Here is a 17,253-nt window from a genome sequence, read left to right as displayed (position 1 = left end):
GCTTCATAATATAGTTTATTTCAGAAGAGTTGACTGTGAAATAAAGTGGTGAGGTGAATCCTGCATTCACATTAATACCAATTGAAGATAATCTTTTGCAGGAGACTAAATGATGGTAAACATTATAACTAGTCTCATAAAATTCCATATTATATTAGGTGTGGTGTCACATACCTGTTACTTAAGAAGCTGAGGCAGGAGGATCCCAAGTTCAAGGCCAGCCTGAACAAATAGTGAGGCCCTGTCTCAAGAAAACTTAAAAGGGCTGGGGATATAGCTCAGTGGTGTATCACCAGTACCACCCCCATCACCAAATATGTATTACAGAAATTATCATTTGTCTACTTAGAACATGGGTCAGCACATTTTTGTTGTTGTTGTTGTTGTTGTTAAAGGACCAGAGACAAAATATTTCATACTTTGGAAGCATGTTCTATACTTCAGCTATTCAACTTTGCCACTGTAAAACTCCCTCCCCAAGCAGCCACAGGCAATCTGAAACAAAGTGACATGGCTGTGTTCCAATAAAACTTTATTTATAAAACAAGCATCTAGACTAAGGTCCAGTTTGCCAACCTCTGGTTTAAGTAATTGTTCACCTGAAGGAAAAAAGAAACAAAACCAAAAAACAAAACCAAAAAGCAGAAGTAACTTGTTTTGTTCCATGTACTATGAAGTATGTGCAAATTAATTTACTATAAATCATATATATATAAAAGCCTTAACATGATAAGTTATTTATTCACGCCTTGAGTTATTTTTGGTTTAAATACTTATTATCTCACATTGCATGTATTTTTCCTTAAGGCACATTATTATTTTAGTTATTCTTTAGTGATACCTATGCTGGAACTCTTTGTTAAAGCCTTAAAAATTTTAAATAAATGTGGCGTATATTCTGCTTTTTCAGGATAAAGATTAATTTGTATTAAAGTCAGGTCACACCTTTATAAGATTTAAGATTTTTATTCAGTGAACAACTGTGCTTTATATGAAAAAATTCTTCATGCAAGTAGGAACTGTGTGGACAAAGGGTCTTTTTGGAATGATATATTCAGGTGTCCCATTCTAGTAAGAGGCTCCTGAATGCAGAAGCTGAGGTTCTCTTGAGAGCAGTGACTAGAGATGGTTGTAAAGCTGGGGGACTAAAGATCAGATCAGCAGGCCGCAGGCAAGAACACAAAGGTCACAACCAACTCTGAGGTGCTTAACTTTCTAGTCACAAAAAGTGTTCACCACCCACTGGGATCACCCAGGGTAAAAGAATGTTTGTCTTGGATTTCATTCGTGAAAAATGTGTGTTGTGCTATGGCAGAGAAACAATGCTAGGAATTAGTATATAGAATATACACAGGCGCCGGTTGCGGTTTCACACACCTGTAATCCCAGCAGCTTGGGATGCTAAGAAAGGAGGACCGCAAGTTCAAAGCCAGCCTCAGCAAAAGTGAGGGGCTAATCAACTCAGTGAGACCCTGTCTCTAAATAAAATACAACATAGGGCTGAAGGTGTGGCTCAGTGGTCAAGTGTCCCTGAGTTCAATCCCCCATACCTGCCATCCCCCAGTAGAGAATATTCACAAACGAACAGAATTTTTAGGGAGATGTTTAATCATTCTTTTCAGAATTAAAAAATACTCACTTCTAAAATTAGGCCTTTTAAAGACTGATGTCTACAAACAAATTTCTAACTATTATTGTTTGTTTTCCCCCTCCCCCCCAAAAAAATAGAAGATCTGGCTATATGCATACCACAAAAAGGGGCCTTTATTCCAGTGTAGCATAAGTGTATGCCTAGAGAGGAACAGGTCTCTTTGTAAGTAAGTAGTAAAATATCTACTTACCATTGGTTATGGCTCAGCAGAGAGCTCAGAGTTGATGGAAATTTTTTTTAAAAAAATGTTAAGACTTAACTAATTCACCCTACAAAGAATTCTGATCTCCCTACCATTATATGTAAAAGCAAGGCAGTGTATAGCAACATGGATGAAACTAATGGCCATCATTATCTGTGTATTTCAGGCTGGAAAACTGTCACTGCCAAGTTTGTATTTGTGATAAGTGAACACTGCTATTCACTTATGCACTGTTACCACTGTGCATTATCTCTACTTCATTTTGCTTATCTATGGAGAGATACAGCATTGCACTGACAATATCGTCCTTACTCTCTAGGTAGGGAATTGAGTGATTCAAGTATGCTGCCTTCTGGGTACCTACATTTCTCCTTGTATAAAATACTTAGTTCTGCCTCCTCCTTCCTGTTTCCAGGAAGCAGGAAAGGAGATGAATAGTATCCCTAGAATGCTTGGCATCATCTGGAGATCAGTGCTGCGTGTGAGTCAGGAGAGCCAACATAAACACTGTTTCCTTAAAAGGGATCACAAGAATCTGTGTTTACTTACTGAATAATTTACCAAACCCTTTATAAACAAGGAGACTGTCAGGAATTCAAAGTCAGCTTCAATGTCAGAACCTAATGTCAGTACTGCTCTCTCATGCATGTCCAATGCTCAAGTTCTTTTTAACAAAGAAATGCTGCACATTCATGCTAAGATGAATATTGAAGCGGGCCGTCTTGAAGCGGGCCCTGCTTCTCTTATGTAGTACTTCTTTTATTGTGTTGTCAGCTATGAATCCCTTAATGGTGAACACATCTGATAAAAAAGAATGCTTAAAGCTGAGAGGGTCAGTCAGCTCCTGTGGGGGCAGTGTTGGACCACAGGCAGGAGCAGAGCTAATTCATATTCCCTCATCAGCTGAAGCGCCAACAGGATATAACAATGATGCCATGGGGTGTCTTGCAAAGTGCTCCAAGGTCAAACTGTATCACCAAATCCATGACTGGAAGTTAAGGTTCAATGGAAGACTTTTGGGAAAGACTAAGTATTTATACTTAGCAATAGGCAAGAGAAATTTCTACTCCTAATGTCTTTCTCCCTTCCCTTTTATACATGACAGCTAAAGAACACAGAGGAAACTCAGTGATAGCTAAAGAGTACTTACGATATTGGGGAGAGCATGACTGCTATTTTTTTTTTTTGCATTTTTTATGCATGTGCAAAATTCAACAACTGTTGGGCTGGGGTTATGGCTCAGTGGTAGAGCACTTGCCTCACACACATGAAGCACCAGGTTTGATCGTCAGCACCACATAAAAATAAATAAATCAAATAAAGTCATTGTGTCTATCTACAACTAAAAAAAATATTTAAGAAAAAATTCAACAACTGTTCATTAAACATTCACCCTGTGCCAGATACTTCCCAGGTGCTGTAGTATACAGGATTTATAAGACCTAATCCCTAACTTTGCAAATAGCACAGTTTATTAACATGGGAAAGAAAGTACTTAAGAGTTTGCATTAGGTTGAGCCAAATAAGTAATGATTTTATGATTCATTGTATATGGGCAATTTCAGTGTTTCATCTAATGTATATTGGAATAAAATAAGATCCATGAGAGAATACAATATATTCCACGTACATTGGGGCCAGATAACACCATAATTACTTTAAATATAATTCATTCAACAGTGTTATGAGTAGCTACCATTAGTATCTCTTCATTAGAGATTAAAACAAAACAAAACAAAATACAAAGTACAGAGAGGTTATGCAACTTAAGCAAGATCAAGCAGGAGGTAAGAAAAAGAACCGGACTTAAACCAGAGGCTGCATTCTTAAACCCCTATGCTAAACTACCTCTCCTTCAGAGGATGATGTGATATTTCAAACATGCTTAAGGACAGAATTCATGAAGGATTCTTTCAGACCAGGAGAAAAGAGGTGGAAATTCTGGTAAAGGGGATACAATGCAGGGAACATAATATAGGGTGTACCTTGGACACAAAGGAGATAGGGTGGAAAAGTGCATATGGTCCATGTTCCAGAACTCCGTGAATACCTGGGAAGTGAGTTTATTGGAAAGTTGTTGAAGGTCGTTATAGAAAGGAATCTCTGGATTTGAGGTAAATAGCAGAAACTCATCTTGAAGCAGAGAGTAGGGTGGCTTGGAATGAGGAAAATAAGGAGTTAGGAAGGAAAATTGGGAAGTTAGAGCAAGAATCAGCCAAGAATGCACAAGGATCCAAACCAGCAGATGATGTTTACTATATTCAAGCTTTGTCTTGCGTTTTTTTATATTGCTAATAAGCCCCCTCCCCACAAAAATATAATCAAACTTGACAGCATGTCTCTCTGGAGCAATGGAGGGGAACATTGGTGATAGGAGGCCTGAAGGACCGTGATTCGTCCTACCAATCTATAGCAACTTGAGAAGTGTCAGTTTGTACATTGGTTGGTTAATTGATTTAGTTTGTATACCTATTTTACTATGAAAGAAAATTTAGAGGAAAAGAAAACATTTTTCCAAAGTCAAATAACATTATGGGTTGAGAAAACCTGAAAAAAAACGTGTTTTTTTTTTTTAATTAAAAAGTGAAAGCCAGGCACAATTGTAAGTTCACTGGAGAGCTGTTGAAGGTGACTGATTATACAGAGGAATCTCTGGATTGGAGTAAATAGCAGAAACTCATCTGGAAGAAGAGACTGCTTGTGGGCTTGTAAACTTTTGGGGCTTTTTTGCAAAAATTTTAAGGAATTAATTTGCTGTGCTCATCTGACATGATGGTTACTGGGGAACCTGTCAAAGCTTTACTCTGGCCTCAGTCATTAATGTTTATGTTCAGAATATTTGTTTTTTTTTTTTTTTAAATCAGATAAATTTATGCTTCCAAGTACAGTAAATGATATTTTAATATTTCCCCCTGTTAGATATTCATTTTACTTTGAGGTGGAAATGCCAATAATCACAAAATTTACACTTTATGGTAATATATGAAAAGTAAAAACAAAAAATAGGAGAGGGAACCCCCTCCACACAAAAAAAGATGTACAGTAATCTAAAAATTTCTGTCTGTATGCTTGATAAAATCTCATGAATTTAGCCCAAATGTTCATCAAATCCCCATTTTTATTTTAGGCCCCCACCCCTGCAATGAGGTTTTGTTTTGAATCTGAGATATTAAAAAAACAAACAAAGGAAAGGTATAAATTATAATTGTATATTCTTGGCCCATTTCCTGTTGAACCCTACCTTTTTGTGTAAAATTAGCCCCATAGAGAAATGTGAGCCCCTTGATGTCAGGACAGTATCTTTCTTCTCAGGATGCAAACCTACATGTTGGGTGTACCAGCAGGGAGTGTATATGTGATATAGTGACATGGTACACAGTGGCACAGTGAGGTGATGTGAACACTCGGGACTGTCACATCTGGATGATGTACTCCTGATGACAGAGATGGCCACATGTTCAATCATGTGCCCTGTGGCAGGTTGACACACAGGAATCACTTTGTCACAGGTAATGTTTGATAAGGAAAAGCCGGAAAGGTAGACCCTTGTGTGAGGAAGTCAAGGTCCATGTGAGTGATCATATATGAATGGCAGTCTTCTTACTGATCATGAAGACAGGAAATCATTACATGCCAAATGCCCGGTATAGGAAGTTATTCAACACATCCACCGTGTGTCTGGGTATTTTCAACAAGATGCAATGGTTAGGCTTCTTAAACCCTGCGACGGAAAGCAAAATGGCTTGGAGAAATCATGCTATCACTTGAGGGAAAAGCAGAAGGCATTGGATTATTATGTATGTGTGTGTGGAGGATGATTCCAATGTGATGCATGCACCATTAGCAAAACATTCTTAACTGATGCCTCCCCATTTTCCTACAGAAAGTAGCAATAGGTCATATTATCTGTTGAATGAAGGTTTTGGAATATACTAACCGGAAAAACCCAAACGTAACCACTCCTTTTATATAAAACCCCTTATGGATAATTAGGGAATAGATTAATATATCTTTTGTATCTAAAACAGGAAGGTTGTAAAGAGTTTATGGTCTGAAAGAAATGACAAATGGATGACATTTGTTAAAAATTGCATCAATCCTTATTTTTGGATCATCTCCAAGGAAATGACATTTAAATCTCACATTAGAAATTTACTCTGCAACTTCTCATAAAATCCAAATTACAGTTTTATGACATTAGTATTACCAACAAAAATATCAATAGCTGAAATTCAGTTAGATTCATTGCCTTTCCTTCATGTATTGAGTAACAGGGACTCTGGTATATATTTCAACTGCTAAAAAAATCTATCCCTATAATTTAATTCAACAGGTATCTGCAATGATATCAGGAATTTTTAGGCAACATATGGGATTTAGAAAGAGCATAAGACATGACCATGGACCTACAATCAATTAATTCACTCATGAAGACCACACAATCTGATGAGCTCTATGCACAATGCTATCTACATGCTAAAACATCAGGAATAAATGCTATCATGGAACAATGAACACAATTCCATCGAAGCTAATATAATTTGGATCTGGAATATTTCGTAAAGTTTCAGCAGGGAGTGTATATGTGATATAGTGATATTATTGGTGATGTTTTGGGGAAGTGACTTGAGAAGTTTTTGGGTCATGATGGCTCTGAACATATCAGCAGATTAATCCACTCAGGGATTAGTATTTAATAGCATTATTAGGAAATGGTGCAAACTGTAGGCAATGGGACCACCTTGAAGGGAACAGATCCTTGGAAGTGTGCCTTGGGAACTATATCTTGCCTCTGGTCCCTTCTCTGCTTTCTGGCCATTACCATCTAAGAAGCTTTGCTCCATCAAACCTCCTCTGTCATGATATTCTGCCTTACTACAGGTCCAGAATCAATGGAACCAAGTGACCATGATAGAAACCTCTGAAACTTGGAGCCAAAATAAATTTTTCCTACTTTAAGTTGATTTTCTCAAGCATTTTGTCACAGTCTCAGAAAGCTGACAAATACAGATGCATACAAGGTAGAAAAACTAGGTCTAGAGAATGTGGGGAAGTTTCCCCAAGAGCTGATGCTTGAGTTAAGTCTTATAAATGAAGAGAAGATTGTCAAAGGATAAGAGGGGAATATGTAGTGTCATTTCAGAGAGAAGAGAGAGTTAACATGAAGGCAGAATTTTGAAGCACAAGGCTATTTGGCCAGAGAGACAAGTTTAACCTGCCAATGAAATCATTAGATAAATACTTCGAAATAATAATAATTTAAAAAAGGATTTGTAAAAGCAAGCAATTTCCTCAATTTAATTAATAATTGTTGACCCATGATAAGTCAATTCATTTTATTCTAACTGCATTAATTTGGCCTAACTTGATCCCTGAGCATAAGCAAAATAGAAAAATAAAGAAATCACCTTGTAAAGCAATTGAAAAATAAATCCTGAAAGAAAATAGTTTTTCTTGTTTGCCAGTAAAATTTTAACTCAATTGTCCTTCCAGTTACCAATATCCCAAATAAAATAGAGAAAGGATAGCTGTTTGAATTATACTAATACATGGAAAATATCACTAAAAACAGTGAAACCACTGAAATTCTTACTTGTCCTCAGGCCTGGATTAACTCTTTGTAGACCCTGTGATGCTTTGCCAAGGGTAGCTGGTGTGACTGGAATGGAAAAGAAGAAAACCATTAGTCATCCCCATAAAAACAAACAAACAAGCCATCTGATGTGACCCTCTTACAACCACACTTCAAATGATAAAATATGACCTGCTCCCTTTTGAAAATGAAAATTGCACCTATCCACTACAAGGATCTCTTAACAATCTGAGCAAATGGAAACCTTCTGGTTTTTATTACCTCTGGTCTCATGCCTTGACACAATAGGGAACAATAAAGCAAAAATGCCTTTATATATTATTTGAGTCTAGCTTGTGAAAATAAGGAAGAACATAAATCATTTTTTTGAAAACAGCAGGAAAACAATTCAGTCCAAAAAAAAGTTTATTTTTAGAAATAATAAAAATAAACACGTGAGCCATCCAGGGAGTGGGGAAAAAATGAGGGGACTTAAAAAGTTGGACAAGAGAGAAATGGAACTTTGTAAGGAAAGATGGGTGAAAATCAACTACTATAAAAGCAGTTATAATTTGATTGACACTAGTAGTAGGTTACATTAAAAACAGACAAAAATGGAAAATGATCAATGTGGTTACCATTCCAGCCAGGTTGCTTTGCAAGCATCTCAGCTACAAAAATATGTGACTGTTGCCTGGGCCTGCTGAAGATGTTTCTCCAGGATTCCCCAAATCAGATCAAGTTACCTCTAGGTTTTTCTTAGAGGGGCAGTGTGGCCCAGCCCCACAAAAAACACTGAGCTTTACCTCCAAGCCAGTAAGTTATTTCGGTGATATTGTGAAGTGTATATTTGGTCTTCCTTCTGTTTCCTGACCCAAGAGCTGCTAGAATCCTTGGAATCTCTGGGGCAATAAGTGTTCTTTTAATGAGTTGACTGGTATCTGGAGGCTCCCTTCCTCAGGATGGGTGTTGGCACAGGAAAACCCAGTGATTAGAGAATTGGGACTTCAGTCTTGCTCCTCAACCTCTGGGAGGAGAGAGGACCTGACAGTTAAACTGATCAGTAATGACCAATGATTTAATCCATCTTGCCTATGTATTGAAACTTCCATAAAACTCAAAGGTCAGGGTTTGGAGACTTTACAGTTTACTGAACTCTTGGAAATGCTTAGAGGGCACGGATGTGCTGGACCTGCCTTTTTGATGCCTCACCCTATCCATCGGGTTATCTGGAAAGATTGTGGAATCTTTGATAATAGACCAGTAAATGTAAATAAGTATTTTCCTGAGTTCTGTTAAGCTTTACTTAGCAAATTAAGTAAACCTGAGGAAGGGATCAAGGGAATCCCAATTTACAGCTGATCAATCTGTTAGAAGTACAGGTGACAACCTGTTATTTTCATTTGGTGTTTGAAGTGGGGCACAGTCCTGTGGGACTCAGTTCTCAATTTGATGCTATCTCCAAGTAGAGGGTGTCAGAACTGAACTGAATTATAGGACATCCAATGAGTATTCGCTAGAGAGGCGGTGCTAGTGGGTAGAAATCCCTTCACGTACTTTGTTGACCAAAGGTCACAGAAGAAGTGTTCCATATTGTGAGGTGTTGGGGTAGGCCCCAAATGGCTATAGTTATATTGCCTCACTGAGGTTTCTGGTGGGCTTTGTTATGTTTTATGTTTTGTTGTTAGTGTGTAGCCAAGGCCATGAATCACCCAAGTCATGGTTAGGATGTAGTCAAGGTCAGAAACAATTTGATTCAGTTTGTGCCCTCAAGATCATAAACATTTACATCAGTGCCCACTGATATAGATCGATGGATCTATCTATCTATCTATCTATCTATCTATCTATCTATCTATCTATGTCAGGCAGTGTGCCTTTTTTTGTTTTAACTATATATAAAAAGGGGTCTAAATGGAACTGACAGGGGCAAAAATGGAACTGGCTGGGGGCTGAAGCTGGAGGTCATTGCCACCTCTGAATAAAGCATGTCTACTATCCTAACTGCTTCTTGCATCTTCTACCTGTCTGGATCCCAAATCTGTTTCCTGGGTCTGAGCCTCAAAACAACAAAGGGCATAAAGGGTACAAAGTAGGAGAAGCTGAGTATTTTTTTTCCCCTGTGTCACCTCAGGCTACTGATCTTTTGTTTCACTCCTTAATAGAAACCCATATGTCAGGAAACCTGTCTCGGATATAAAACAAGAGGAGAAAAAAAATGAAGGTAGCCTAGGCAGTGAGCTGACCTACTCCCATCTTTCTAAATTTCAGAGCTGGTGAGCTCAGTCCACTGGCCTCCTGGCCAGTTTTCAGTCTACTTTTTCACGAGCTCCTTCTAGTTAGTTAACAGGTCAGAAGCAGCTCTTGGGTCTGTTATGCATAATAGAAAGTCCAATTGATAAAGCTAAGAGATCTTCCCCATCAAAGACTGAGCATTCTAATCCTTATAAGTTTTTTCCACTCTGGGTACATCATTGAAAGTATTTTCCTAAGGAAAGTAAGGTGTTGGGGTTTTTATTGAATTGATATTTTAAAGTTATTAAAACATTTTAAATTTTATAGTTATTAGATTTGAAAGTGTTTCATTTTATTTTCTCTTGAAATCTTACTATTATTTTCATCTGTTGAACCTCATTTACTCCCATGTGTAATAAGGAATTATAACAAAAGTGAACAGAATGCACATTTTCCTGAAGTGTATCATATTTGCACATCAATTTTAAGGTGACCAGGAAGCAAAATTGTATTTTACGACACTGGCCTCAAGTCTACATCTTTATTATTGCCACTAACACCTTGAACAAATCCCACCACATCACCAATTCCCTTCTCCAAAACAAAGAACATTTTGTTTTATTATCCTTTATCCCAAGCTGAGCACTAGAATATCACTTTGATTAGGTTTCAATAAGTTTATATAACTTCTGTGAATGACCTGTTTCACTGACAACTATGCACTGTCTGAGAATGTTCTGATCATTCAAAGGAAGAGGAAAGCTAATTAAAATTATAATGAATACATAGGGCTGGGGTTGTGGCTCAGTGGTACAGCACTCACCCAGCAAGTGTGAGGCCCTGGGTTCGATCCTCAGTACCACATAAAAATAAATAAAATAAAGGTATTGTGTCCAACTACAAGTAAAAATTAAATATTTTTAAAAATTATAATGAATCAATAGAGTGGGAGTAAACTTTTGGAACTATAGAGAGACTCATGGCATAAAAGTAGTGTCGGTTGCACAGACCTATACTTATCTCAAAACCCATAAGGTTGTATGCATCCAATAGATACAGCTTTCTGCATGCCAATCGCCCCTCCATAAAATGGTTTAAAAACCAAATTAATTATGGAATAGCACAGAAACACATGTTACTTTGATCAAAATTATCCAGCAAGTCTGTCTCAGTTTTCAGCTTGAAACTGAGAAAACTAACAGACAACAGGGCCCAGGCCTCAGATCAGCTATACAGTTAACAAGTTTTTCCAGAATGATCATTGAAATGAAATATGGAGGTCAGTTCTGAGGCCCCACATAGAGCACAGAGTCAAACCTCCAGTTGGGAAATTGTTGGGGAGCCCTGGACTCCCTGAATCTTCACAAACCAGGATTTTGCTTTCCTTGCTAACAGACATCTGGGGCTTTCCCCTTTATGGCATATTTGGTGACATTTTCATGAAGCAAAAAGTCTTACTAAGCTAACACTCTCTGCAATATGTGATGAATCAAGACATAAAAGGAACACATGGCATCCTCGTGGAAAGATCACAGACTTATGCCAGAGCTAAGAAGACTGTGGTTGCAAAAGGAAAGCACAATGAACAAAATTGTGCTGTCTTAGCCAATGGAGGTGTCACTCTCAGTCGTCAATTTTACTTAGTGTCAAAACCATGTACCTAATGTCTAAAAGTGTTGACCAGTAAGACAAAAGCAAATAGAGGGAGATCACATGCAAAGAATCACAACTTCAATACTAACAAAATTAAATTAAGCCATTACAGACTAGTCTCAGTTATGATCTGCAGGGATCCCACTTACAATCTATTTCTAATAGATCAATAAACATTTCTAGAGGGCCTTTTAAGTGCTGGGGTTATAAATGAACTAGCTGCAGCTCTTGACCTTGGTGAGCCCATGATTTTAGGGAGATCGACTAGAAGAGTAGTCAAGCATTGGAGGAGCAATGGGGATAGCCTTTGACAAATCTGGGCAAGCTTCTTGGTGAAGGTGACTCCTTGAGACAGGAGCTAAATTTGGAATATGCAATCAATGATGAGATAAGAAAACCACTGCACAAAGGTGCTAAGGTAAAACACATCTTGAGCTTGTCAAGAGCTGTGATCTGTTGGAGCAAAATGGAGTCTCTGTGTTAGGGTGTGCTGAGTTGGGGAAGAAGTCGGTGCACATAGGGGAAGTTCTTTCCAAAGATCTTAATTTTTATCCTGCAAGCACTGGGGAACCACTGACTTGCCATACTTTGAGGTGGAACGCCTCACAGAGGAACTCCTCACAGTGGACTTGCCCAATAACAGGGTCCTAAGACTGGAACTAAATGCAATTTAACCTTCCTTCTTTGTGCCCAACTTTGTAGTCAGCTTTCCAACTCGTGCACATATCTGGACCTCTGTTTCTCTGGCTGTAAAATGGCAACGTGTATCTATAAGTTTCAATCAGAACATGCAAATCATTTAACCTACAATATAAGTGATTAGTGAATGTAAGATATTATTTCTATTATTATTGTGATGGTTACTACCTAGATACTATCATCAGGAGCATGTTTGTTTTTTCCCCCATGGAGAACTTGACAGAACTTTTACATTGAACTTTATGGGCTTGGGACATGGCACTTATGAGGACAGGATAAAACCAGAAAGACTTGAGCTACTTAGAACTACAGAACCTACACACAGCCCTTTGAGGGAGGACCTATGTCTCTAAGGGACTCCAGGGAAGTAGTATCAATGGGGTAGACTGTGGAAATCCATTTATGTCAACGGTTCAGCTTGAGAACAAATGCAATCAATTCCAGTTCTCCACTATACTATTAAGGGAGTAAGAGTAGGAGGTTCAATGTTCTGGCAAGTACTGTAATTTACAGTTGTACACCAATGGCACTCAGAACCAGCTCTGAACACACAGTGAGTAAAACATAATAATACATTCTGCAACCACTCCATGCAATAACAGGAGAAAATGCATGTAAAGTGCCTTGCACAGCATCTGGCATAAAATAAACATTGGGCAATATCAACTATTGTCATTGCTGTTAGCTTATGGTTATGACAATGATACTGATGATGCAACTCTCATGGAATGTTTATTTCAAGACTTCCTCTGAGTGGTTTTGCTTTCTCCCTCGGGCAGCTTAATTGCCTGCCACCCAGCAGCTGCAGGTACCGCTCTTACACCCCTGGCAGTAATTGTTTACTTGCTTGTGCCCAACAGTGCTCAGTGAGTTCTTTGGGCTGAGGATTATTGCTTTCATCTTTATAAACTATTATGAGCACTGGGTATGGTACCTAGTAGAAAAAATAGAAGTTTGATAAATAAATGAGGCAGATGAAATGAATTACAAAGGTTTTAAATTTTGGCTTTAAATAAACTGTTTATTCTCAGCAAATGATTCTGCCCTTGGAAATCTCAAGTATGTTGATTGCTTTTCCTCTTCTTTGGAAGTCTATTGGTCATTAACCATATTTCAGAAATTTCCCCTGCTCAGATCCTCAGATCTCCACTGCTTTAGCTCTTTCCAGACCCACTTCTGTCTTCCTATCCTTTTTTTCTGCCAAACTACAACCTGCATAGCCAAAGTGTTCCATTTAAAGTCCTCGTCTCTCTGGAATCTGCTATTGCAAAAGCTCAATTTTAAGCTCATTGTCTGGACACACTGGTTCCAGGCCTCAGATCATCCTGTTGCCTCTGCAGCATCTGATTTAGGGGAATATGTGTGAGATTTATGTCTTGCATTTATAGTATGCTTAAAATGTACTAGGTACCATACTAAATATATTTTATGGATTTTCCCATTTTACACTCAAAAAGTCTTCTGGCCTGGGGATTATTATTAGTTAAATTTGATAGGTAAAGGAGCTGTTCTCCGAGTTACTCAACTCAGAGAAGTTAAGTAAGACATTTAAGGTTACCCAGTAACCAAATGGTAGAACCCAAATTTGAATTGGAGATAGATTCTAACTCCACCTCACCTCACTGTTTTCCTGACATGCCTGATCATCAAAATTGCTGTGGCATCAGTCCTGGACCCTAACCCAGATTTATAGAATCTAAATCCCTGGAGCTCCTGTCAATCTGTATGTTGGCAAGGCCTTGTGACTATTTACCTTTCCTTCCTAACCCTGTCTCTGTCATGTGTCTCTTACAATGAAACAACAGGATACGTTTGGGAAACTCTTCATTCTACTTTTTTGTTCTAGCCAGAGTCACTATATCTTCTGCAGTGCTGCACTTCTAGGGTTACCCCACTTCATATCCACAGCTGGTGCTCATTAGGAGGTACTTGATAAATCAGCAGACAGATTTATTTGAGTACTACACACATTCTGGAACATATACTGATGGGGCCAGGTTGCTGAGGTTTTAGGCAGAAATACTCTTCAGGGGTCTGTCTGTGAGGAACTGGGTAAGATTCAAGATAACTTCACTGGCAGGCCACCTCTTTTCCCTCTGTCATTGGTGATATGACCCAGGCGATCCTCAGGTCACAATTATTCTCTTGGTCCTGAAAATACCTGGTCCACCAAGTCCAGTGATAATTTAAGTTGAAATTTCCTTTCTTTCAAGTCTCATTAAATTAATTGAATTTCCACCCACAGTTCCTCCTGAACTAAAGTGTATTCTCTTGTACACATTCTGACTCTTGGCAACTCTCAGGCAGCTGTGTAATCTAAACATGAAATCTCTGGTCAAAAGGACAAGTAATCCCCATCTCTACAAGTGATTTTCTTATATACTTGAATAGTAAATCATAAAGCAGATTATATGAGTAGAGAATTTAAACAAACAAAGAACATGAAACAATGTTGGAAGTTTCAAGTACTTTTAATGCTAAAAAAGCTGCTTGACAGTCAAATCATAAGTTTGGAAGAGAAAACAATGTCATAAAGAGAAACATGTTCTTAAATAAATCTGCAGTAGTCTTTTTTTTCATATCTATTTTGAAAGTCGCTGAGCCTGAAGGTAACCAGAATTAATGTGCAATGATAGATCATAAAACCTTTTATTCTCAAAGGTCCCCTTTTGGCTTACAGGAGCAAATGCAGAAGTTTCCTAGGAACTTCAAACTTCACATATCCCTTTCCTGCCTGGCAGTGCTCTGGCTGGTGTGTACTTTACAAACATAGCTCATCTATGAGGACATCTGCTTGCAATTAGACAGATACTAGAGCCTGGCTTTTCACATGAGTCCTTTGTGATGATAAAGACAGTTAAAAGTGCAGTGACTTTCAGAGAACACATCAGTGGTGGTAGTTCCACAAGGTGCAGGGAGAGAAGCAGTCACTGTAAACGCTGGGTCTGTGTTGGCCTGCATCTGTCTTTCTTCTGCAAAGCTTCCCAGCAATTCCTCTGACTTTCCTTTCCTACTGCTACAAGACCTGCACAGCACCCTGCCCAGCTGCCCCACCTCAAAAGCTGCTCTTTATTATGGAGAACAGCAGAGTGTTCATACCAGGCTATGAGCAGCAAATCCTCTGTGCCATGTGATAGCAGGAGCTGGGATTCATCACAGCAATGCTTAAAGGAACAAACAGAATCACAAGTTGGCACTGGGCCAAGATCAATCTGGGGGAAACCAGTCAGGAGGATGTGACTGAACTGGCAAGGATATGACCAAGAGACTATTACAAGGTTAGACTGATGTGTGTGGAGAAGGACAGAAGCATCTCTTTCCTTATGATGTTGTTTTACATGCTTTTAATACCTGTGAACTCACTCATTGGAAACAATAGGATCAGAATGATTTAATTATACCCAGAGCTCAACTGGTGACTCATGGAAGGTGCACTGGAGCCGGAATCTCTCTCCCAGTCTGTGTCTAGTGATATAACAATCCTTTGCTGATTTTTTTTTTACTTAATAAAGCAGCCTTTATTTATAACATTTTGTCCTGTTTGCAATGTATTGAAAACTTATTTTTAGAAACTGTATTGAAAATAGTTAAAGGTTTACTCATTAATTTTTCTTGACAAAATACCTATTTATTTCACTTTGAAACTTTTATATCAAGGGCTGGGGTTGTAGCTCAGTGGTTGAGTGCTTGCCTTGCATTTAGGAGGCACTGGGTTCGATCCTCAGCACCACATAAAAAAAAATAAATACACAAAGCTAGAAACTTTTATATCAATTCTAAGTTTGAACAGAAAATAAGGTTTGTACACATGAAATATACTTAGTAAAAAATAAATGCACACTCAGTAGTAGTAGTGATAAGTAAATTATGGTTATCCATTTATTCTTTTTTTACTTTCTTATCTGTTCATTTTAGATATACAGGACAGTAGAGTGTATTTTGGCATATTATACACACATGGAGTATAACTTATTCTAATTAGGATCCCATTCTTGCAGTTGTATATGATGTGAAGTTTCACTGGTAGTGTATTCATATATGTACATAGGAAAGTTATGTCCAATTCATTCTACTGTCTTACCTATTCCCGTATACCCTTCCTTCCCTTCATTACCCTTTGTCTAATGCAATCAACTTCTGTTTCCTTCTTGCTCCCCACTTACTATGAGTTAGCATCTACATACCAGAGAGAACATCTGGCATTTGGTTTGGGGGGACTGGCTTCTTTAACTTGAAATCAGCCACAGTGGGAATAATTACACCATAAAAATTGGCAAATGCTATAAATCAAGTCTCTCTACTATCTAATCCTGCAGAAATTCATGTATTTTCAAGGTCAGTTTGAGCATATTCTCCATAAAGCATTTTTAAAAATTTGTCCCTATCAGAATCCATCTCTCTGTTCTTTATGCTTCCACCACACTTAAAAAGTATCTGGATTATAGCACTTAATTATTTATTGTCTTGTGTTTTAGTAATCTGACTCGTCCAATGAATAATAAACTCAAAGATTAAGGGCACAGACCATATATTTGTCACACTAATATATTTATCACACTGTCAGAAAACATAAAACTTTAATGTAGCCTCCCTCAAATACTTAAACATTTTATATTCATTTTCTGAAGGTAGAAGAGAAATTTTGGAAAGGAACTGTTGAAACTTTGCTTTGTGGCAACTCAAAAACTATTTTGCAGGAGAAAATGGAAGCTTTACCATAAGTGAATGGAGATGCATAAGGTGACAGTCCACCATATACACTCACCTGAGCAGTGGTACCTGATGCTAATTTAAAAAAAAAAATGGCCTTTTTGTTGTGTCTTCTGTAGTGCTTGGCTCCAGAGAAGCATCCTTTGGGTGTTGAAACTTAAATTTAAATCTAACTCTAGTTAAGACAATTCAAAACGGACAATTAAAATTTGAATAAAAATAGTTAATCAAATCACATGATGTTTTTTAGATGGAAAATTATACTAGACATGATAGTAAAGTTTTATGACATTCTCCTGGAAGAAATATATTTAAATGGAAAAGTAGTTACATTTCTTCACAGCCACACATTAGGCAAGCCTTAAAATCCAGAATCTGAGCTTTATTTTCCTTGCTTGAATTGTTTCATGTGATGATAGGATGTGAAAAAAAATCAAAAGCTTTATTGATAATCCATATGTAGCTGTGGCTGCGGCTGCAGAAGCCTTCCACAGTGTGTCTTTGTATCAGCATGAAGGGGCACCCTGCCCA

At 37.9% G+C, this 17,253-nt stretch overlaps 1 protein-coding gene across 2 annotated transcripts in view; it reads right to left on the bottom strand.

Annotated features, from left to right (window-relative positions):
- GHR (growth hormone receptor) overlaps positions 1-17,253 on the bottom strand; it is a 254,049-nt gene that overhangs the window by 71,662 nt on the left and 165,134 nt on the right. For both annotated transcript variants that reach the window (XM_081280996.1, XM_081280997.1), the window contains one exon: positions 7,447-7,512. In XM_081280996.1, the coding sequence (XP_081137122.1) occupies positions 7,447-7,512 (66 nt within the window). The remainder of the gene's footprint in view (positions 1-7,446; positions 7,513-17,253) is intronic.

This window comes from Spermophilus citellus (assembly GCF_964194105.1).
Source record: "Spermophilus citellus genome assembly, chromosome: 1".
Classification (NCBI taxonomy): Eukaryota; Metazoa; Chordata; class Mammalia; order Rodentia; family Sciuridae; genus Spermophilus; species Spermophilus citellus.
This window is presented reverse-complemented; position numbering and strand designations above follow the sequence as displayed.